Source organism: Gadus chalcogrammus, chromosome 13, assembly GCF_026213295.1.
Source record: "Gadus chalcogrammus isolate NIFS_2021 chromosome 13, NIFS_Gcha_1.0, whole genome shotgun sequence".
In the NCBI taxonomy this organism is placed as follows: domain Eukaryota; kingdom Metazoa; phylum Chordata; class Actinopteri; order Gadiformes; family Gadidae; genus Gadus; species Gadus chalcogrammus.
The window spans coordinates 20547552-20568632 of NC_079424.1; the positions used below are offsets into that span (position 1 = coordinate 20547552).

The 21081-nt window shown below is 43.8% G+C and overlaps 2 protein-coding genes across 2 annotated transcripts in view; one reads left to right on the forward strand and one right to left on the reverse strand.

Annotated features, from left to right (window-relative positions):
• Positions 1-7656, forward strand: part of LOC130401656 (histone deacetylase 7-like) — a 41712-nt gene extending 34056 nt beyond the window's left edge. The window contains exons 21-25 of the mRNA XM_056605568.1: positions 2074-2192; positions 2665-2798; positions 3517-3601; positions 5203-5356; positions 6143-7656. Coding sequence (XP_056461543.1) covers positions 2074-2192; positions 2665-2798; positions 3517-3601; positions 5203-5354 — 490 coding nt within the window. The 3' untranslated portion in view covers positions 5355-5356; positions 6143-7656. The remainder of the gene's footprint in view (positions 1-2073; positions 2193-2664; positions 2799-3516; positions 3602-5202; positions 5357-6142) is intronic.
• Positions 7657-16282: 8626 nt separating this feature from the next.
• LOC130402283 (twist-related protein 2-like) lies at positions 16283-17154 on the reverse strand. Its single transcript, XM_056606427.1, has one exon. It carries the CDS (start codon positions 16859-16861, stop codon positions 16283-16285), a length of 579 nt encoding a protein of 192 aa, XP_056462402.1. The 5' UTR covers positions 16862-17154.
• Positions 17155-21081: the final 3927 nt, after the last annotated feature.

Sequence of the window (21081 nt, forward strand, 5' to 3'; positions counted from 1 at the left end):
TAGAGGGCACGCACATAAGCGAGTAAGGGGTGCCTGCCACGGTGCGATGGGATGGTGACGGGACAGGAGGGGTGGAGGTGGTGGTGGTGGAGGGGTGGGTGGAGCAGAGGCATGGGTGGGGGGCTGGAGGAAGGCGAGGAGGGGGGAGTGAGGGTGCGGGGGGTGGGGGGTGTATTGTTAGAGAATCCAAAGGCGGCGTAATTAAGCCCAATGGATCCCAGATGGGTGGCTGTCAGTGACGTGAGAAGAGGGACGAGCTCTTAATGGGATCCAGACGGCTCTCCCATGCCTTTGAACTACCGCCCCAAGAGGGAGGGAGAGAACGAGGGAGGGAGGGAGGGAGGGAGGGAGGGAGGGGGCGAGAGAGGGAAGGAAAGACAGAGAGAGAGAGAGAGAGAACGAGGGGAGACAGAGAGGGAGAGGGAGAGAGAGATAGACTGGGAGAGGGGAGGAGAGAGAGAAGGAAAGAGAGAGAGAGAAGGAGAAATAGAGGGAGATAGAGAGAGCTGGACAGAGAGAAAGAGAGAGAGGAGAGAGAAGGAGAGGAGAGAGAGAGCAGAGAGGGAGGTAGAGAGGGAGGGAAAGAGAGGAGGGGGGGATCAAACGACCCGTGTGCAGTATGTGCTTGCTAAATCACTGGCAGCAGAAAAACAGAGGAAGAGAGAAAGAGGTTTAGAAGAAGACAGAGATAAAGGATGAGAGGGAGCGAAGGGAATTGGTCCCGGGAGAAGGACAGCAGTGGAATCTTTGTGGCCGTCACAGTCCAGAGATGTCAGCACCACCACGAGACTCTATCTGCATAAGTATCATTCATGTTCTGATGCGATTGGAATCGAACACTTGATGATTTTATGCTGAGTTGCCTCCACACATGCCATAAATCTTTTCTTCATTCGTTCTTTTTTTTTTTTACGAATTTACACTTTTACACCTGAATGATAATATGGCATTATGAGTAACCTGTACGCTCTTGGCTGCTGCCCTACAAAGTGATTTAAAAGTGTTGGGGGAAATGTGCTGGATTCACCTCTCAACGTATTCCAAGTTAGAGTATAAGGAAAGACTAAGTTGTAGAAAGATTTCTAAGATCAACGTTGTAAAAGTTTTTTTTTACTCATATATGCTATGATATGTAAATCGATAGCGAAATATAGGCCTACATATGCATTTATATATATATAGTCCAACTGCCAAATAGATTTCGCTATCATGAGACAAATTCAAATCCTAATATTTACAAAAAGTTAAATAAAATGGATTATTATATTGCTTTTTGACAATGGCCAGAGTTCAGAAATTATAAAGTTCACAGTTCACAAAAGTCATAGTATTTTCGATACAGATATTCAAAACTAATAAATAACAATAAATACGATGGTACAAGCCAACAACAGTTAAGCCATTAACGGCTGACGCAGAGACCACAGGACCATTTCTCGCCACCACTTCCTTATCAGATACTGGCAACGATACGCTGGCAACCTACTCAGCTCCATCAAAAGGCTCTTCTCCTCCCTTTAATGAAAACCAATCTCAGTCGCCACAGAAAACCACTTTATCTGTTAGCCTTTATCTGCTATTTTTAGCGTCCGAACCCCATCCTTCCTCTTGATTACCATGACGTCAGTGTGCCGCTGAGTCAGTGGAGCACCATGCATGTGCTGCATGCGGTCTCTTCCAGAATATAATCTAAAAGCTTTCAGAGCTCACCCAAAAATACATACTGTCTTCGTCCCTATTCATCAATCTAAAACCAATCATAACATATTTCAAGTGGATGGGCTGCAAATAACTTGCATTACCTGACATTACCAACGGCCACTAGGTGGAAGAAAAGCATAATCAAGTTAGATACAATATCTTAGGTTTATGTTGTTTAAATAGCATTTCCCAAATTACCATAATTCATAGCCCACTCTCACTCAAATCAGATATGTCTACAATATGTGCGGCTAAACCAAAGCAATACATTAATCAATTAACCTCTCTCTCTATCTCTCTCTCTCTCTCTCTCTCTCTCTCTCTCTCTCTCTCGCTCTCTCTCTCTCTCTCTCTCTATCTCTCTATCTCCAGGACGGTGGTGATGCCCATCGCTCATGAGTTCTCCCCTGATATGGTGCTGGTGTCGTCGGGCTTCGACGCCGTCCAGGGACACTCTCCGAAGCAGGGAGGGTACAAGGTGTCAGCCAAATGTACGTTTACACCCGGACTCAAAGCCTGCTCTCTCACTGCCTCGACGTGGCACCCATAAGCAGCCCTGGGCACCATGGTCTAGTGGTTAGGGTGTGTTAGGATTTCTAACTGAAGCTTCTAGGGTCAAACCCCCCGTGCCCTTGGTCCACCTGGAGGCAGCCTTTAGCAAAATGCGCACACCTTTACCTGCTCATTTGAGTCAGAAGTATAATATAATAGTTTAGATGTATCTATATTATTATGTTTCTTAACCATTTCTTTAAAATGCATTTCCCGGTATCCATGTCTGTGGGGCATCAGTAGTCAACATGACACCAAAATGTGTGTGTGTGTGTGTGTGTGTGTGTGTGTGTGTGTGTGTGTGTGTGTGTGTGTGTGTGTGTGTGTGTGTGTGTGTGTGTGTGTGTGTGTGTGTGTGTGTGTGTGTGTGTGTGTGTGTGTGTGTGTGTGTGTGTGCCATCTGACGTGCAGGTTTTGGCTTCCTCACCCGTCAGCTGATGTCCCTGGCGGGGGGTCGGGTGGTCCTAGCTCTGGAGGGGGGTCACGACCTCACTGCCATTTGTGACGCATCTGAAGCGTGTGTCAGTACCCTTCTAGGCATAGAGGTGAGTGTGTATGTGTGTGTGTGTGTGTGTGTGTGTGTGTGTGTGTGTGTGTGTGTGTGTGTGTGTGTGTGTGTGTGTGTGTGTGTGTGTGCGTGCGTGCGTATGCGCCTAGCCGCGTACATGTGTGTGTCGCATTTCTACGCGCGCGTGTGTGCATGTTGGTGTTTGTGTGTTTAATGCACACATTTGCGTGCGCGTGTGAGCATTTATCTGTGTGTGCATGTGATAAGGTTAGATGTACTTGATTAATCCCAGATGGGGAATTTGAACACATCAATGTGTTCATATATCAGTTCAAGCACACCATGTGTGAAATCAACACATCTTAAATAATCTGTGCGATGACAGAGATGAAAGTTGCACCATGCACATGCTTTTTTGTGTGTTAGTGTGTGTGCGTTTGTGTGTGTGTGTCTTAGTGTGTGTGTGTGTGTGCGTGTGTGTGTGTGTGTCTGTGTGTGTGTGTATGTGAGCGTCTTAATGTGTGTGTGTGTGTGTGTGTGTGAGCGTCTTAGTGTGTGTTTGTGTGTGTGTGTGTGTGTGTGTGTGTGTGTGTGTTTGTGTATGTGCGTGTGTGCAGGCGGTGTCTATGTGTGTGTGTGTGTGTGTGTGTGTGTGTGTGTGTGTGTGTGTGTGTGTGTGTGTGTGTGTGTGTGTGTGTGTGTGTGTGTGTGATACCCTAAGCTCCTCTAAATTCACTTCTGTATATTGCTCCCAGGTGGAGCCCCTTCCCCAGTCTGTCCTCGACGGGAGACCCTGTGACAACGCCATCCTCTCCCTCCAGAGAGTCATCCAGGTCCACGGTGAGAGCCCGACTGTCACCTGACGAGCCCCTTCACTGGGACCCGACTGTTCCATGAATCACATCAATGTCAGCTGTCTGTCACGGGACTGCCTCACACAGCAACTAAACTGCACCCATGTGCTGCAGTTTAGTTGCTGATGCGGTTGAAAAAGTAACTTGCATGCCTCCAAAGAACAAAACACCCATACAAGTTTGCTTAGCGTAGACTAAAGGAAACGAGTGGGACAATCTTTTTCCAACACATTGTTAGAAAATGATGTTTATCATTATGATTGTCATCATCATATCATTATGATGGTTCTTCATATTTTTTAATGTTAGTATTCTTCTTTTTGTTTGTATTTTTGAGTTTATTTATTGTTGCTATATGATATCCTCTTCTCCATTGTATCCTCTTGTTCCTTCTATCCCTGTCAGTACTTTACCTAACCGGAAACACACACTCACACACTGACACATGCCCACACTCTCACGTGGACACACATACAGTCGCACAGACCCACGTACCAACGTAGACACACAGAGACCTCTCATATGCGACCGCCCTGTCTCCAATTATCTTCAAACACTTCTCTGGCACACGACCTTCAAAACATCCCCTCCTGATTGCACCCAAATGCTATCCAAAGCCAATTAGATTAATTAAAAATATTTGCCAAGCCACAAGAATGTTAAGCCCATAATTTAGGCCTGGGACTAAATGTATGTGGGATGCACACTCAGAACACACACACACATATAGTATCAAATTACTGGCAAACACACACAGTCAAACAGACACACACACTCCCGCAGTGATCAATTTGTCTCCCCCAGCTCGTCAACGGACAGACGCATGACGAGACATCTGAATGGATTATTAAATGCATTAGGTTTATGAGATGCTAAATTACGCCAACGTTGATCTTTGGATTATTCTGCATTTAGACTGACACGGTTCTGATAATGACGTATATTTAAAAGACCACAGACGACTAACCGCTGACATCCTCACCGATGTTCACATCGAGAGAAGAAAGCAAGCCAAGACGACGTTCACTGTACTCTCTCTCTAAATCCACCCAGGACTCTACGTCAGCCTCCTCCATCCTGCCCCATAACCCATCTCTTCAAACCGTCTTTGAATGTTTTCTTATTGTCTTGTCCCACGTTATTTTATTTGAAATGCTATCCATGCTTCTATATAAGTATGTTTTATTTAAGTGATTAATTTTTTTCTGTAAAATTACAAAGAATGCATGCAATATAATTAGTATCATAATTAGTATCATACCTTTTTTAAGCTCTGCTTTAAAACTTTGAAACACCATTTAAGAAAAGAGTACTTATTATTATTATTTATTGTTTAAATTTAGGGGGTTGAGAATGTAGGGACAGGGGGGCTGACTCCTAGCTAGAAAAGTACTGAGTTCTAACCTAACGTCCCTAGTCTACCTCTAGTAGGACCTGAGTAAAATGCCTTCCTGCTAATAAATTACATCTAAATCATATACTGTAAGTCACTTTGGGGGTCTGCATTTGCTGAATGACTGAATCGTAATTGAGCGTCTCTCTCTCTCCCTCTCTTCAACCTCTCTCTCCTATGGCCCTGGTCCCCAGGTGAGTACTGGCAGAGTGTGCGGTCCATGGCTCCCACACTGGAGCTGTCCCACCTGCAGGCCCAGAGGGTGCGTCTGCGGCGGGACTCGGACGGCGACCCCCTCAACGCCATGGCCTCCCTCTCCATGGGGGTTCGCTCTCCACACCGGTAAAGGTGAGGGCAGTACAGGGGCAGTCGTACGTCTGGTAACACACTGTGATAACATTCTGCTAGAAGGCTCAGCAGGTAGAGCGGGTTGACTTGTAACCGGAGGGGTTGCTAGACGGATCCCTGGCGCCTCCTAGCTGTGTGTCGCATTGCGTGGTTGTCGGTGCTGTCAGTGTTTGAATGTGTGTATGAATGGGTGAATGTCAGGCAGTAATTGCAAAGCACTGATGGTGGCCACTGGTTATAAAAGCGCTGTATAAATGCATTCCACTTACCATTTACTATTTTACATTGGTAGATGATTCACAAGTGCTCAAGCATTAATGTATCATCAACAAATGTCTATTATTTAGTTGATGATAAGTTCATCATCAACTAAAGGCTTACAAATGAATGTTTTGTTAATAATTGGTTTGTCTTTAACTGAAGGCTGTTAAATGACTGATAACGTCAGTGTTACGTTATTTTGCAGTAGTGGGCAGAGCAACACTTTTTAAATTTGACTGGTGGGAGAATTGTAGTTAAGTAGTTGTAGCAGTCGTAGCAGTGATAGTAGTGACTAGTCTCACTATTGGGATTCAAACAGAGTAGTGCTGACTAAGGCGTTAACCTCAGTCTAATTGAAGACAAGTTGATTTTGCACCGAACAGAGATATTCAAACAGCTTTGTACTGTGGAAACACAGGTATTTGTATCTACGTTGTTGATTTCATTGTTGATGAAAACCTAAATATTTGTCAAAAGTCTGCAGACACTGAATTTTTTTTTGTCTATTCCTCCTGACATGAAAAGATCAAAAATCAGAGGATCTCCAGAGTGATGATGAATCCATAAAGCGCGAGGGTGCAGGAAGTATCTCCAAACAAGTACCACACACCCACCGCCGCACAGTCACTCATGTGGATATGAGACAATAAGAACAATAATGGGACCAGCTCTGTCGCTTGCTGTTCGACCACTGTGTGTAACACTCACAAACCACTGGATCACTGCCCCACCTGGCGACTTCAAACTCATCATACCATGATCCTTTGCCAGAAATGTTCTCAGGTAATGTTGACCAAATTACATGACCAAAAGAATGCTAAAACTCATTGATGAAGGATGAGTCTTAACTCCGGTGAATGTGTGGGGAAGCAGCGATATTGACATACAGACGTGGAGATACTTGACAAAGAACAGAACCATGACTCAGAGCATCCTGCCTGGGAGATCTCTCCCCACGGACATGTTTTTAGAACCACACAGAACTCCAAACCCCAACCTTGTACTCTTACAACGGGGGGGTGGGGGTCAAGGTTATATACCCACCTGTGACAGACAACAGACACATCCACTGTACTTAAGATGTGTCCCACTTTGATGATGTCATATGTTTAGGTGGGACCACAATGAATGAATGATGGATCAGATCCTGAGATTTTCTTTTGTTTTGAATTGTAAATTCTGTAATGTGAACCGTGGGTGGAGTACAACCGGCAGCAGACATTATGCCTGATAGAGAATATTGACAATCAAAATGTTTCTGATTTGTTTGTTCTTTACTTTTTTGTTCTATTGGCTATATTTGGGTTATAGTTAACTTTCTTGTTAAGGGCTCTACGACTACAGCTACGCCTGTAGCTGTGCTATTGTTCAAATGAACTTGGTGGCATCCATCCATTCAGCACATCAAAGTCTCTCACAGATCTGTGAACACTTGGAGGAAGGTGACCTATAAGAAAACATTGTGTAGGGTTTCTGTTCTATATTAACTTTCCTTTCAATGACACAAACATTTAACCTGTGTGAAGTCTTAATGTACATTACACAGTGCTATATAAGATTTATCTGGCCTTAGTTGTGATGATACATATGAGATTACTTAGAACATAGGGCGTCGTATACAAAAAGCTTTTTACTGGACTTTCTATGCAAGGTTTGGGATTCATAAACACACTCGACAAGACGATGTATTTAACTCTACAGATTTTTCTTTGTAAGTTGGGCCTTTTTTCTGGAGTAATATGGTCTATATTGTGGGTGTTAACAGGGTGCAAGAAGACGTGCATTCGCTTGTGGTCACTTTTAGAGTTGATTGCGATTCATGCATGAAGATTTACTTTTGCTCTCTCTCTCACCCGAGTTTTATATATGATGCATTCCTGATATGTATCAAACTGACACACACACACACACACACACACACACACACACACACACACACACACACACACACACACACACACACACACACACACACACACACACACACACACACACACACACACACACACACAGTTGACGCTTATAAGCTGGCAACCAAATGCATACACAAGAGCACTTATTATATCTCCAGGTAAGGGGTGAGTGTGGGTGGGAGGTTGACAGGAAGACAAAGGAATTACTTCTCCAATTGTTGATGTTTCTGGAACCCGGTTGTCCTTAGAGTTCCTTTGTAAGCTGTGGATGTGCATTCCTGCTCCATTGTATTAGAAACACGCGTCTTATACTCTTTAAGCTCCGTCATATCAAAGACCAGTGGGCCATCCTTTAGTTCAAATAATTTATAATTTTCTGTTTACCATTGGGTCCATAGCTCTGTAGGGATGTTTTGTTCCCGGGACTAAAATATGGAATGACTATGATACATTTAACAGTTAAAACATTGAGGTAGTTGGTAAACCCAACGCGTCCCAATTGGACACAGGTTTTGAGGACCGCCAAGGCTTATGGGAATAGTTTGCAAGCATTGATGCTAGCGTGTCAAAAAAGAGAACCTTTGAAATGTTTTTGTTTATATTCAGCGATGGGATCACCAAAGGCACTTGAAGGATGGGTAAACAACCTTCATGTTGTGACCCAATGATATGGTCTTATTTATTAACTAATCCGTGTTGAAATTCCACATTTTAGTGCATGTGTTGTGTAAGCACAATGTCTTACACAAATTTGGTGGTGCTTTAAATTATTATTATTTTTTATTGTTGGTTGTTTTGGTATTTGTTTGATTTATTTCTTTATTTACTTGCTAGGTCCTGTGTGTACAGGAGATCGATAGCTGTCTTTGCTAGCAATATAACAGTATAGCAGTGTCCATATCAACTCATATTTCATTGTAATCCCTTCAGTTTGAATTCTATTGACAGATTTATCACTAGAATTTTCAAATGGTTGTCATTGATTCTTCAGTTTTGTCTTAGTTAATTATTATTATTTTGAATTCTTGAAAGAGAACATTGATGAAAAGACGTGGTGTATTTCTCACTTAATATAGGTGTCCTGACATGGAAGTTCCCTTGCATGAAGGTATTTGTACCTGAATGAAAATGACCTCTCTCTTCGTGATTTCACGCTGAATTGATGCACAGTATTGTACATAGCAAAAGACCAAAGGAAAAGCAAGTGCCTTGATCACCTTTTCCAAAAAAGCCCTTAACTGGATCTTAATTTAAAAGGATGCGCAGCGTCTTATATTTTAAGGATTTCTGTACAGTGTAAATACTTACAATGAGCTTGGATTGGTTTCTTGATTTTTTTTGTCAGTTATTTCCATGTTTTAGACCGGTTTTTGTCTTAAGAACAGAATTTCTTAATAAAGTTATTGTATTACCTAATTTTCTGTAGTCTTTGCTTTTGAATGTTTAGTTTCTAAGCCCCACAGCCTCTGAACCCACTTTCTGAGATTACATACTTTTTTTTCCCCCAACTTTATTATCAACGCAAATGGTAATAATAAAGAACATCAAAGCAACACCGTCAAAGCACAAAACATCATAACAATTCAGAAGAAAATTCTATCAACCAGCAAATAGACTATTTATAAATGTTGAGACCATGTATACTGCAATTTAAATTGCAGTATGTAATTCCATACTACAGCATGGAATGACATTGCAGTATTAAGTGACATAATTTGATTACTGTAATGCAGCAATCATTGTCCCCATTTACAATTGTCCTCAATTTTAAAGCCACTTTCCTTCCTCAAGAATGTGTCAAACATAAACTTTGCAAAAATACAGCCTTTAAATGGCACCAATCATACATTTTTTGACATTCTAAAGTATTTTCTACATCCTTCCCTAAAAACACAAAAGAGAAAACACAAGAAAGTACGAATGAAATAGTGGCTAATGCAAGAATATTGAGTCATGATTTAACATGAAACTTTCTACTTTATTAAAATTGTGGGAACATGCAGTCTGAACATTAAAACAGTGTAAATCCAGAATTACAGAAAAGTACACAGGAATTGTCAAACTATCTGCGGCACCAAAACAACATTTGGATAGGATCCTTGTGCTCTCTCCCACTTCGCAGCCTGTGGCTTGAGAGCTAAAGCGATTAGCTTATTAGCATCTTAGATGTAAACATTTGTTGTCTGTAGTCATGTCCACATTCAAATGGCCATCTTTCATTGGACATTTGAATGTTCGTCTGGCAGTTCAGTTATTTTATCTTGACGCTATCGGCACCAAAGTCATAGAGAAGCATTCAAGGAATTGAAACAGGCAGCCATTTTGTGACATTGTCTCCTTCGGGCCGCTTTTAGGGGGTTCATCTTTGAGAGCATTCATGATTTCACTGTCCTCTCATCCCTTCATTGTGTGTTGTTTTGGAAACTTTAAGTTTTATTGTTGTGCTGCAAATATAGTCCTCATTGTCTGCCTTTTAGGAAGCCGGGGGCGTCCTCTCCACTTGAAAAGAGAGCAGGAAGATGATGTAGCTTGTTTTCATTCGTTTTTGGCTTTTCAAAAGAAGGCTTCTCTGTTGTGATGATACTGGTCAGTCAGTGACATATTCCAGAAGTTTCCAGAAGTTGAAAACAAGGAACTGTCAGTTTGAACACAAACAAAAAGACAATGGAACAACATGTTAATGGCATTGTTTGTGTAAACATATTTTGGATTGTTTCCAAATCAATAATTTCAGTGTTGAGATAGTCGTTACTCCGGAGCAACAATCCAACAAATGCACAATTGCTTGTGGTGTGTGTATGTGTGTATGTGTGTGTGTGTTTTTGTTTCTGTGTGTGTGTGTGTGTGTGTGTGTGTGTGTGTGTGTGTGTGTGTGTGTGTGTGTGTGTGTGTGTGTGTGTGTGTGTGTGTGTGTGTGTGTGTGTGTGTGTGTGTGTGTGTGTGGTTGATTGTGCACGTGCCTGCTAGGGTGTGTGTCGTAGAGGGAGAGAAGGAGAGAAAGGCAGGAACCTTATTGTATATTCTCACACATGATAATCTCATTCGTATTGGCCCCTAGAATACTAATTTTTCGTCAATCTTCGCCGTACATATTCATATTCATTCATTCATAAAGTGATTAAATAATTCTCCACTAACGGTAACTGAAGGCTAGAAGCACCATCGCAATTTAGATTGTGATCGGATGAGTGTGAGATAAAGAGATTACTTCGCTACTCTGTAGAAAGAAAAATCCCAAAAATTATCTTGCACATGAAATAACCTCCTTTACTTTAGAACAAATTTATTTACAGGGAATCATTTATAATCTGTTCCCTTTTGTCCTTTTGATCCTAACTATACATTATCCAAACGGAAGAACTACTTCAATTCCATATGTTTAAGAAAGCTTTGGTTGTTGACCACAATAGACTGTAAAAAAAATATACACACACACACACACACACACTCACACACACACACACACACACACACACAGACACACACACACACACACACACACACACACACACACACACACACACACACACACACACACACACACACACACACACACACACACACACACACACACACACACACACACACACACACACACGCACACTTACTCATAGAAATACCGACACAGACATAAATACACACCCATGTCCACTCCAAGACTAAATCCCATCCGCTTTCAGTGCAACTTATTGTGATTAAGAATGTTTAAGAATGAAATGGAGATGGGTCTCCGAGGCCTCCTGGGAGAGGCTGTTGTCCAGGGCCCTTCAGATGCACATGGACTGCAGGGACGATGCATCTGGTCCCAGATCAGCCCTAACGCTCAGGCCAAGGATTTAATATGCACCACAGACCGTCCAACAGCTGGCCAGTCCAAAGTATAACACACATGGCATCTCTCTCTCTCTCTCTCTCTCTCTCTCTCTCTCTCTCTCTCTCTCTCTCTCTCTCTCTCTCTCTCTCTCTCTCTCTCTCTCTCTCTCACTCTCTCTCTCTCTCTCTCTCTCTCTCTCTCTCTCTCTCTCTCTCTCTCTCTCTGTCTTTCTTCATATCACAGAAACACATGCATGCAAAGGACACAACCATGCACACAGACACATACATATGCACACACACATGCATACACGCACGCACACACAACACCGCGTGGTGTGGTTCAGTGGTTTGCTATGAACCTTGCAGTATCAGGGCGAATATGTTCACAATGGTACTATTATTCTCTTTTTTCCTTTTGAAAAAGCAGGTGAGCTAATGGCTAATGACTCTAAATGGCTTATCCACGTATGGAGTGCGTTTACTAACAACTAGCTGCAAACAAGTATCCCGCACACACACACACACACACACACACACACACACACACACACACACACACACACACACACACACACACACACACACACACACACACACACACACACACACACACACACACACACACACACACACACACACACACACACACACACACACACACACACACACACACACACACACACACACACACACACACAGATATACACAACAGAGCCAGAAGTTCCGGCAGAGGAAGGAGCAGTGACAGGCATTTTGATTGGAGGATAAACAGAATAGCCTGTATTGTTTTTTCCAGCTCAAACAGAACAGCCCTCTCACGCTATAAGCCCCCACACTACAGCCAGCGAACAGACCACCGCAAGAACAAACAAACATATACATCCATGTTTAGGGAAACTCATCAATATATATACGGTAGGCGCGGTGTTTGGACTAAATCGTTTCCGATCTTTTACTTTTTTTCAAAGGTTCTACACACTTTTAAAAGTTGCACTCATCCATCTTTATCCATCTATACAGATCCAAGCACAGGGAAAATGTGTGGACGGCGAATGTGTGTGATCTTGACATACAAATTGGGGTATACAGTGCAAACATATGCACACGTGGATGTAATCTCCTCCATTCATAAACACCACATGCACCTTGAGTATGCCATGAAGGAAAGTCACACACACACACACATACACACACACACACACACACACACACACACACACACACACACACACACACACACACACACACACACACACACACACACACACACACACACACACACACACACACACACACACACACACACACACACACACACACACACACACACACGCCGCTTTCACCTTGGACACATTTTTCAGCTGTTTTCGGGGCCATACCTCATACCCCCACCATATGTTCACGCATTGGGGCTGCAATTACAAAGAATATATTCCCTCACACTTTCCAGCGCGGGGCCCCTACAGAGAGAACCAAATGACAGGGGACCCGCGATGGACCAGCAGGAGGAGGAGGAGTGTGAGTGAGTGAATAACTACAGAGCGCTGTTTCAAGGACACCAGAGGAGCTGCAGCAGCGTGTGCGGCTGCAGCCTTGGATCCCAGCCTCCATCCTCCACCACCAGGGCAGTGTAAAACCTTCAAAGCCCTCCCCAGGCTCCTGGGGCCACCGGGCCCTGTTTAATGGCGGAGCACCTGGAGAGAGCGGCTCCGTGGGCTCCCAGACATGTGCGAGGACCGTCTGGACACTGAATGCTTTAATCACACCGCTCCCACTGCTGTTATAAAAGTGTCAAGACGCACTTAGAGATTATAGGCAACGTGAGGTGGTCGATGTGTGTGTGTCGCATCGCGGTTTGATTTTTTTAAACGTGTGCGATGGTCGAGGGCAGTCTATGCGTGTGTGTGTGTGTATGTGTGTGTGTGTATGAGCCCACAAAGTAAGTGTTAAATGCATCGGCTGTGTGATAATATTCCTATGGGACGATCGATAACAATGATCGAGGTGTGTGTGTCTGTTTGCACTGCGTTCACTTTCAATCTGTTCACCTTCAATCTGTTCACTCTCATTAGGAAAAAGCTCAGAGTTTCACCTTGCAACATGGTCCTGCCTGACCTAACCCTCCACCACAGCCCAGGCCACTAGGCCATGCAGGCCCCCAGTGGGTCTGTTAGCTTTTTCTGCTCCCACACTCACTCGTCCAGATCGCTATCTCCCAGCTCCCATCAGCAGCAGCAGCAGTGGAGAGGTAGCACGCCACCACTTGCCAGGTATTAAATAATGTCATTTGATTGTTATCGTACAGAATAATATATGTACATTTAAGTGGTGCTTCCCCTGTGTCTCTGTGCGCACACATGTGCAAAAGCATTTGGACATACATACAACCGAGCGTGCTGTATGCACGGGTTGCCGACTGAGTGCTCCACATTCCCTAGTGTAATAGCGTACGTGCACGCACACGCACACACACACATAAACACACACCGACACACACACACATACACACAGAAATCAAAGAAAACCCAAACAAACCCCCACACACACAAGCACCTATGCGCGGATCTATGCACACTCTCTCTCTCTCCCTCTCACACACACACACACACACACACACACACACACACACACACACACACACACACACACACACACACACACACACACACACACACACACACACACACACACACACACACACACACACACACACACACACACACGCACACACACACACACGCACACACACACACACACGCACTCACACACACATACCAATTGACGAACACACGCACAACGCCCTATGCCCCCCTGGCACACACACCTTCCTAATGCCTCACAACTGTTTCCAATCTAAAGGTTCCTGCTTGTCTGGGCCCCAGTGGGGACTGATTGCACGATACTGGATACAAGATTTAGAGAACACAAGGCTGCAGGGGGGAGAGATAGAGAGGTAGAGAAGGAGAGAGAGTGAGCGAGAGGTAGGAAGAGAGAGAGAGCGAGAGTGAGAGAGAGGTAGAGAGAGAAGGGGGGGAGAGAGAGAGCAGTCTTTTTTCCACTCCTCCTTGTTTTCTCTATACCTGTCTATGACACTTGTGTCTTCTATTATGGTGGTTAAAAACATATTCTGTTCTGCTCTAAAGTGAAATACTTGGTCGCTTGTTTTAATAATCTCAGTCAGTCCAGTGTAAGCAATAGCCTTGTTGGTGAATACCTTTAACTTTCAACCAATACATACAATTTTTTGTTTACATGCCAGATTAAATTGAATTAACACTGACTAAATCAAAATGTAATCTATAGTTATAATCTTTATTTTTTCTATTTCGTATGTTTTAAGATTTACTTGATAGTTTTGAACTATTTTTGTAGTACTATATACTAGTATTATATACTATAATAATTTGCTCGTAGGATATATTTATTTTTTTAATTCTAAGAATCTATTTGCTCGATTCAAATTTTCTCATTTATGTTTTATAAGATAACTTAACTCACATATTATTACAAAGAGGATTTATCCAAATTTGTAATTTTTTACAATATTTTATACAATGAGACTTGTAGTAATATATCTAATAACAACAAATATAACATAATAATAATATGGAAAAGTTTACATATACTGTATATATACATTTTTCACTTTACATTATACATATTAAATGGATTTAAATAACGCTGTTACTGTTTCACTGTTGACATTTCATGAATAAACGTATTTCTTAATTTAGTTTTGCTGATATTTGTCTACCTGCTGACATTACAAATGTATTTACAGCCGCAACCTATTATTTAAGTGAATAATTTGTTCCCCTAAATGTATACTGCCTACAATGATATACTATGCATGAATATATACTATTTGTATTTGCCTATAGAGGCTTTAACAACTAACAGATTGGCGGTCACAGACTGATCTGTTTCATGTTGGCGCAGTTATTTTCACGTATATTTCTGTTAGAATATAAAATACTTTAGGTATTGTACCGTACTATATCAATGCTACTGATAGACTTGCTGAAGATTGGTCAAGCTTATTGTGTTCCTCCAACTTAATATAACCGTACAAAAGTGTTACTTGACGTTTTTTCACCATTTTGCACATTACCTGTTTAAATGTGTAAACTTTAGATTAATTATGAATACACATTTTTACTGTAGCTTATTACGCTTATTTTAATGAACATCGCCCCTTTTTGCAAAGAAAAAGTTTGAAAGATGTATGTTTACCAAACACAGGTGTCTGTCTCTGTGTACATGTGTGTGTACTTGTGTGTAAGCGTGCCCGCAAGTGTGTGTGTGTGTTTGTGTGTGCGTGTGTGTTAGTGTGTGTGTGTGTGTGTTTGTGTGTGTGTGTGTGTGTGTGTGCGTGCGCGCAAGTGTGTGTGTGTGTGTGTGTGTGTGTGTGTGTGTGTGTGTGTGTGTGTGTGTGTGTGTGTGTGTGTGTGTGTGTGTGTGTGTGTGTGTGTGTGTGCGTGTGTGTGTGTATGCGGTTGCTATGATATCATGTACATACCTGCAGGGCTTCACTGCGGCAGCATGGCAGCATCAGGCTGAACGGTGGGTGACACACAGAGCTCCTCATGCAGACAGACAGCGTGGAATAAGATAAAGTCGCCGGGGATGGATGGCAGTGGCAGACTGCAGTGGTCTACATTACATTCACGTTAGCGCCTGAGCTACAGGGAACACAGAGACTAGCTTAGCATGCGGGGAAGGTCTGGGGTCAGACAGGGGGGGGAACATCAAATGTTCAGTAATCAAGATGTGTGTGCAAAAAAAGAAAGGCAAGGGGCAGGGGTATAGAGACAGGACAGATGGACACACGGTAGGGTTTGGAGTGGGGGGGGGGGGGGGGGGCTGGAGGAAGGGGAGCGAGGAGGGAGGGGGGAGGGTTGGGGAAGGGGTCAGAGAGGAGAGGTTAAAGGTGGGCCTAGTGGCTGGCCGACATGGCCCAGGCCCCCTCCATCCTCCAGACGGAGAAGGCGTAGCTCAGTCTTTCGTGGGCCAGGTAGTTGCAGCTTGCCAGTTTGGCGTCCATCTCGTCGCTCTGCAGCACCTGGTAGAGGAAGTCTATGTAGCGCGACGCCAGCTTCAGGATCTGGATCTTGCTCAGCTTGTCCGAGGGCAGCGTGGGGATGATCTTCCGCAGCGAGGCGAAGGCGTCGTTCAGCGACTGCGTGCGCTGCCGCTCCCGCACGTTGGCGATGACGCGCTGCGTGTGCAGGTCCTCGTAGGGCTGCTCCGGCCCGGGCCCCAGCGGCGTGGGCGCCAGCGAGACCACCGCCGTGGGGCTCTTCTTCAGGCGCTTGGGGCCGGCGGCCGGCAGCAGCCCGCCGGGGCTCAGCCCCACGGGCTCCTCCGGACCCCGGCCCAAGCTGTCCTTCTTGGGGAACGGGGAGCGCTTGCGGTTCCCCTGCTGCGGGGTCTTCTTGGAGCCCCGCTCCAGCTCCTCCTCGCTGGCCCCCAGTCCCCCTTCCGGGGAGCTGGTGCAGGACACCTCTTCTCTCATGGCAGGTCCCTCTGGACGACTTCCTAGAACGCCTCCCTGGCTTCTTCTGATCCAGACACCCGCAATGTCTACAACGCTAGTGCAACGTACGATGGTACAGCCAACGGCTTCTGATCCATCCAGTAACGCAAGCGGTGGAAGGAGAGAGAGGAGGCAGGCACACTCTTAACTTACAGCCGATGTCGATGCTCCATTGGCCTTACCGCTGGTCCGACGTCTGCACCCCCAAGTCCCGTTGCCTTGTTACCTCGTAAAAGTTCTCACCTCCGCATTGCCAGTCCCAATCTGGCAGTGGCAACAACAACAAACCCTCTGACAGGCTGGTCCCACGGCTGGCCCTCTTTTATACCTAGCCGCTCACCGAGGGCCTACGCCCTGCTCCCATTGGCTACACAGAGTTCAGATGGGTGTGTTTAAGTTGGAGCCAGGCAGAGAAGCAGGAAGTGCAGTTTTAGCTGGGTGGACGGTGGAGGAAGGGGTAAGTAGTTCTCCTGGCCAATAGGAAGCGGCGTGTCTAATGCTGCAGTAGATGTCTCAGAGTTTATGGGTTCCAGATTTCCGCTGCGGTTCTCCTGCTGTTGCGCTGCACCACTCAGAACACATTGTTATCCATCCATCAGGAGGTTGGGAACATCTTTGGGAATAGCGTGCCTTGATCGATATTTTCACATTCACATGTAGTATGTCCTAATTATAAATAATAATGTTAATATTTTTATGCTTTGCTTGATTGTGATAATTATATAACAATGAAGCGTTCATTATAGTATTACCCTGATATGATCAATTTATAAAAAAATAAATGACTGAGTTATTGATATCCAGGTCGATGTTCAATCATTGTTTATAAAATCAATCAATCAATTTTCCTCTGTAACAGTTAATTCAGCCCCAACCCTAGTATGGTCGTTTTGCCCAACAAAACGACACGCTTTGTTTGGCTTTGTGCTTTCGGAATGAAAAACGTTTCCGAAAGCAAAATGCCAAATTGGATTGTCAAACGGAAACTTTGAAAACTTAAGGCGGCGTTCGATTACACAGTGCGGTCTCTGTATCTCTAAACTGTGAATTGGTACTAGTTCAAAAAACAACAACAAGGAATTTCAAAGGCCTTTAGTAAAATATGAGCCAATTACTGTATCAGCATTAGCTGATACAAGTGAAAACACCTTTTTACCTTAAAGAAACAGAAAATAAACGACTCTGTCCACATTCAAGTACACATTCTTTCCTCGGAGCATGGCCGCAATGACACCTAATGAATACACTTCACTGAAGCTGATAACGTCGGCCCAATCTCCAGCTCTCTCCCTTTTCAGAAGTGTCTCCGTGGAGATAGTGACAGATCCCAGACGAGACCCTGGACGACCCTTGACCCTGAAGTGGCGTTGACCTCAGCTGGCTGAGGTGAGGGAGCTGCTAATTGTGCCATCCATGCCCTGTGGCAGACCCTCAGACACATGGTCCTGCTCTGAGGCACGATTCCCGGGGGGGGGGGGCAGTGGGGCTGGGCCTGTAGCCACTTAGCACCACCCGTAGGAGGAACCTACACCCGTTTGCTCCCTCCTTAGTGGGACAAAGACGCTTCTCCAGCAATATAGTGATGCATAATCCAGGAATAGGCTCGTCTAACGGATTCCCTTGAATAATGTATTTCCAGGCTGTTCAAAAATGATTCTTGTGTATTCAAGCGTAGGCAGGATGGAAGACTGTACGTGTGTTGTGGGTGATTCAGCGTTGTTTACCCTGGTTTCACAACCCGGGTGATCGATGATACATAGACGCATCATGCAGCTTCACGGTGCCTGTGGGTCCTCGCAGGGCCTTGGAAAGGAGGGGTTACCATGGCAATGGGTTCCTGGAACGACAACAAGGAATTTCCCAATTTCACTGATAGATTCCCAGTAAAGGCTCTCCACTATAGATGCATGCACATAGATAAATGCAAATATACATATATAGATATATAGATGGCAAGATAGATAGAAACATAGCTAGATACATGGATCAGTGGTCGCATAGATAGATTCATAGATAGATAGATAGATAGATAGATAGATAGATAGATAGATAGATAGATAGATAGATAGATAGATAGATAGATAGATAGATAGATAGATAGATAGATAGATAGATAGATAGATAGATAGATAGATAGATAGATAGATAGATAGATAGATAGATAGATAGATAGATAGATAGATAGATAGATAGATAGATAGATATGTAGATAGGTAGATAGATAGATAGATAGATAGATAGATAGATAGATAGATAGATAGATAGATAGATAGATAGATAGATAGATAGATAGATAGATAGATAGATAGATAGATAGATAGATAGATAGATAGATAGATAGATAGGTAGATAGATAGATACATATACATACATACATACATACATACATACATACATACATACATACATACATACATACATACATACATACATACATACATACATACATACATACATACATACATACATACATACATACATACATAAATACATACATACATACATACATACATACATACATACATACATACATACATACATACATACATACATACATACATACATACATACATACATACATACATACATACATACATACATACATACATACATACATACATACATACATACATACATACATACATACATACATATATAGATGTACACATGGATAGATTCCCATTCCATTCAAACACAAGAATGATCATTATTTGCAACTACAGCTGTGGTAAAATGCTTACCACAATGATGTCAGTTTATGTTATTAAATCTTGTGGTCCTGTCCTATGCTGGTAATGCTATCGTATTTCACCCACAGGTGAACTAGGTGACCCGGGGTGTGAGGGCAGGCCATCCTGTCGAGGCCCAGTGATTGGCCAGCTATCCATTTCATCCACAGTGAGCATTTCAATGGAGAGCAGCGCAACCTCCAGTCACGTCCAATCAACTCCACACGTCAACGGAGGAGGGAAACTCCTCCGCTGAATGAAGAGGACCAACTGACGGAGGGACGGACGGACGGACGGACGGAGGGACGACAGGGTGAGGTACCTGTATGTATACAGCACGCTCGCTATTATGTATTTACTAGAGCTGTCAGTTAAACGCGTTATTAACGGCGTTAACGCAAACCATATTTAACGGCGTTAAATTTTTTAGCGCGTGATTAACGCAATTATTTTATAAAAAATATTAAAAAAAAATATATATATATTTTTTTTTTGGCTCAAAACAAAGAAGCAGTAGCCTGACTGCTATGTTCAAATGACATTTGTTCAAAGCAGTCGTTTAATTGCAATATAGGCTCTTTTGTATCGTCCTGTTTTGATCAGTGTATCATATGCCAATGTTGTTATCAATAAAAAATCATTTGCACAAGGCAAGCCGATGCACTTCACCATGTTGATAAGAGAATTAAAATGAGAAGAATTATGGGACAAAAAAATCAAGGGATATTTAGCATAGAAAAATAATTTGCGATTAATCGCGATTAATTAGAGTTAACTATGACATTAATGCAATTAATCACGATTAAATATTTTAATCGCTTGACAGCTCTAGTATTTACATAACCCACCTGTTTGTCAAAGGAATTCCGAGGATTAGCGTGGAATTACACGCAGATTTTGCCGGACCGGTTGACACACGGATGGAAGATCTTTCCCTTGCCTGATTGCTGCTAGAGCTAAACTTTTGGGGGGGGGGGGGGGGGGGGTTCTTTGGGAGGTGGTGCTGGTGATGGGGGGGGCTGTTGCTTACCTTTTGCGCTGCATGCTTCCATGCCACCCTCATGGAAAAAGTGAGCCAACGGGCGGAGCCAGCAAGGAGGAATGGTGTGCAACATCACCCCACCCCACCAAAACCACCCCAACCCCACCAAAACCACCCCAACCCCACCAAAACCACCCCAACCCCACCAACTACCACCTCTACCTCCCCCCAAACTACCGCCTCCAGCCCACCCTCCGACACTATCACCCCCACCCTCCAACACTATCACCCCCACCCAACCAACACTATCACCCCCACCCTCCAACACTACCACCCCACCCAACCAACACTACCACCCCACCCTCCAACACTACCACCTCCACCCAACCAACACTATCACCCCACCCTCCAACACTACCACCTCCACCCTCCACCACTATCACCCCACCCTCCAACACTACCACCTCCACCCTCCACCACTACCACCT

Coding starts and splice junctions, on each gene's coding strand:
- LOC130402283 (XM_056606427.1), bottom strand. CDS start 16,861: ATGAGAGAAGAGGTGTCCTGCACCAGCTCCCCGGAAGGGGGACTGGGG.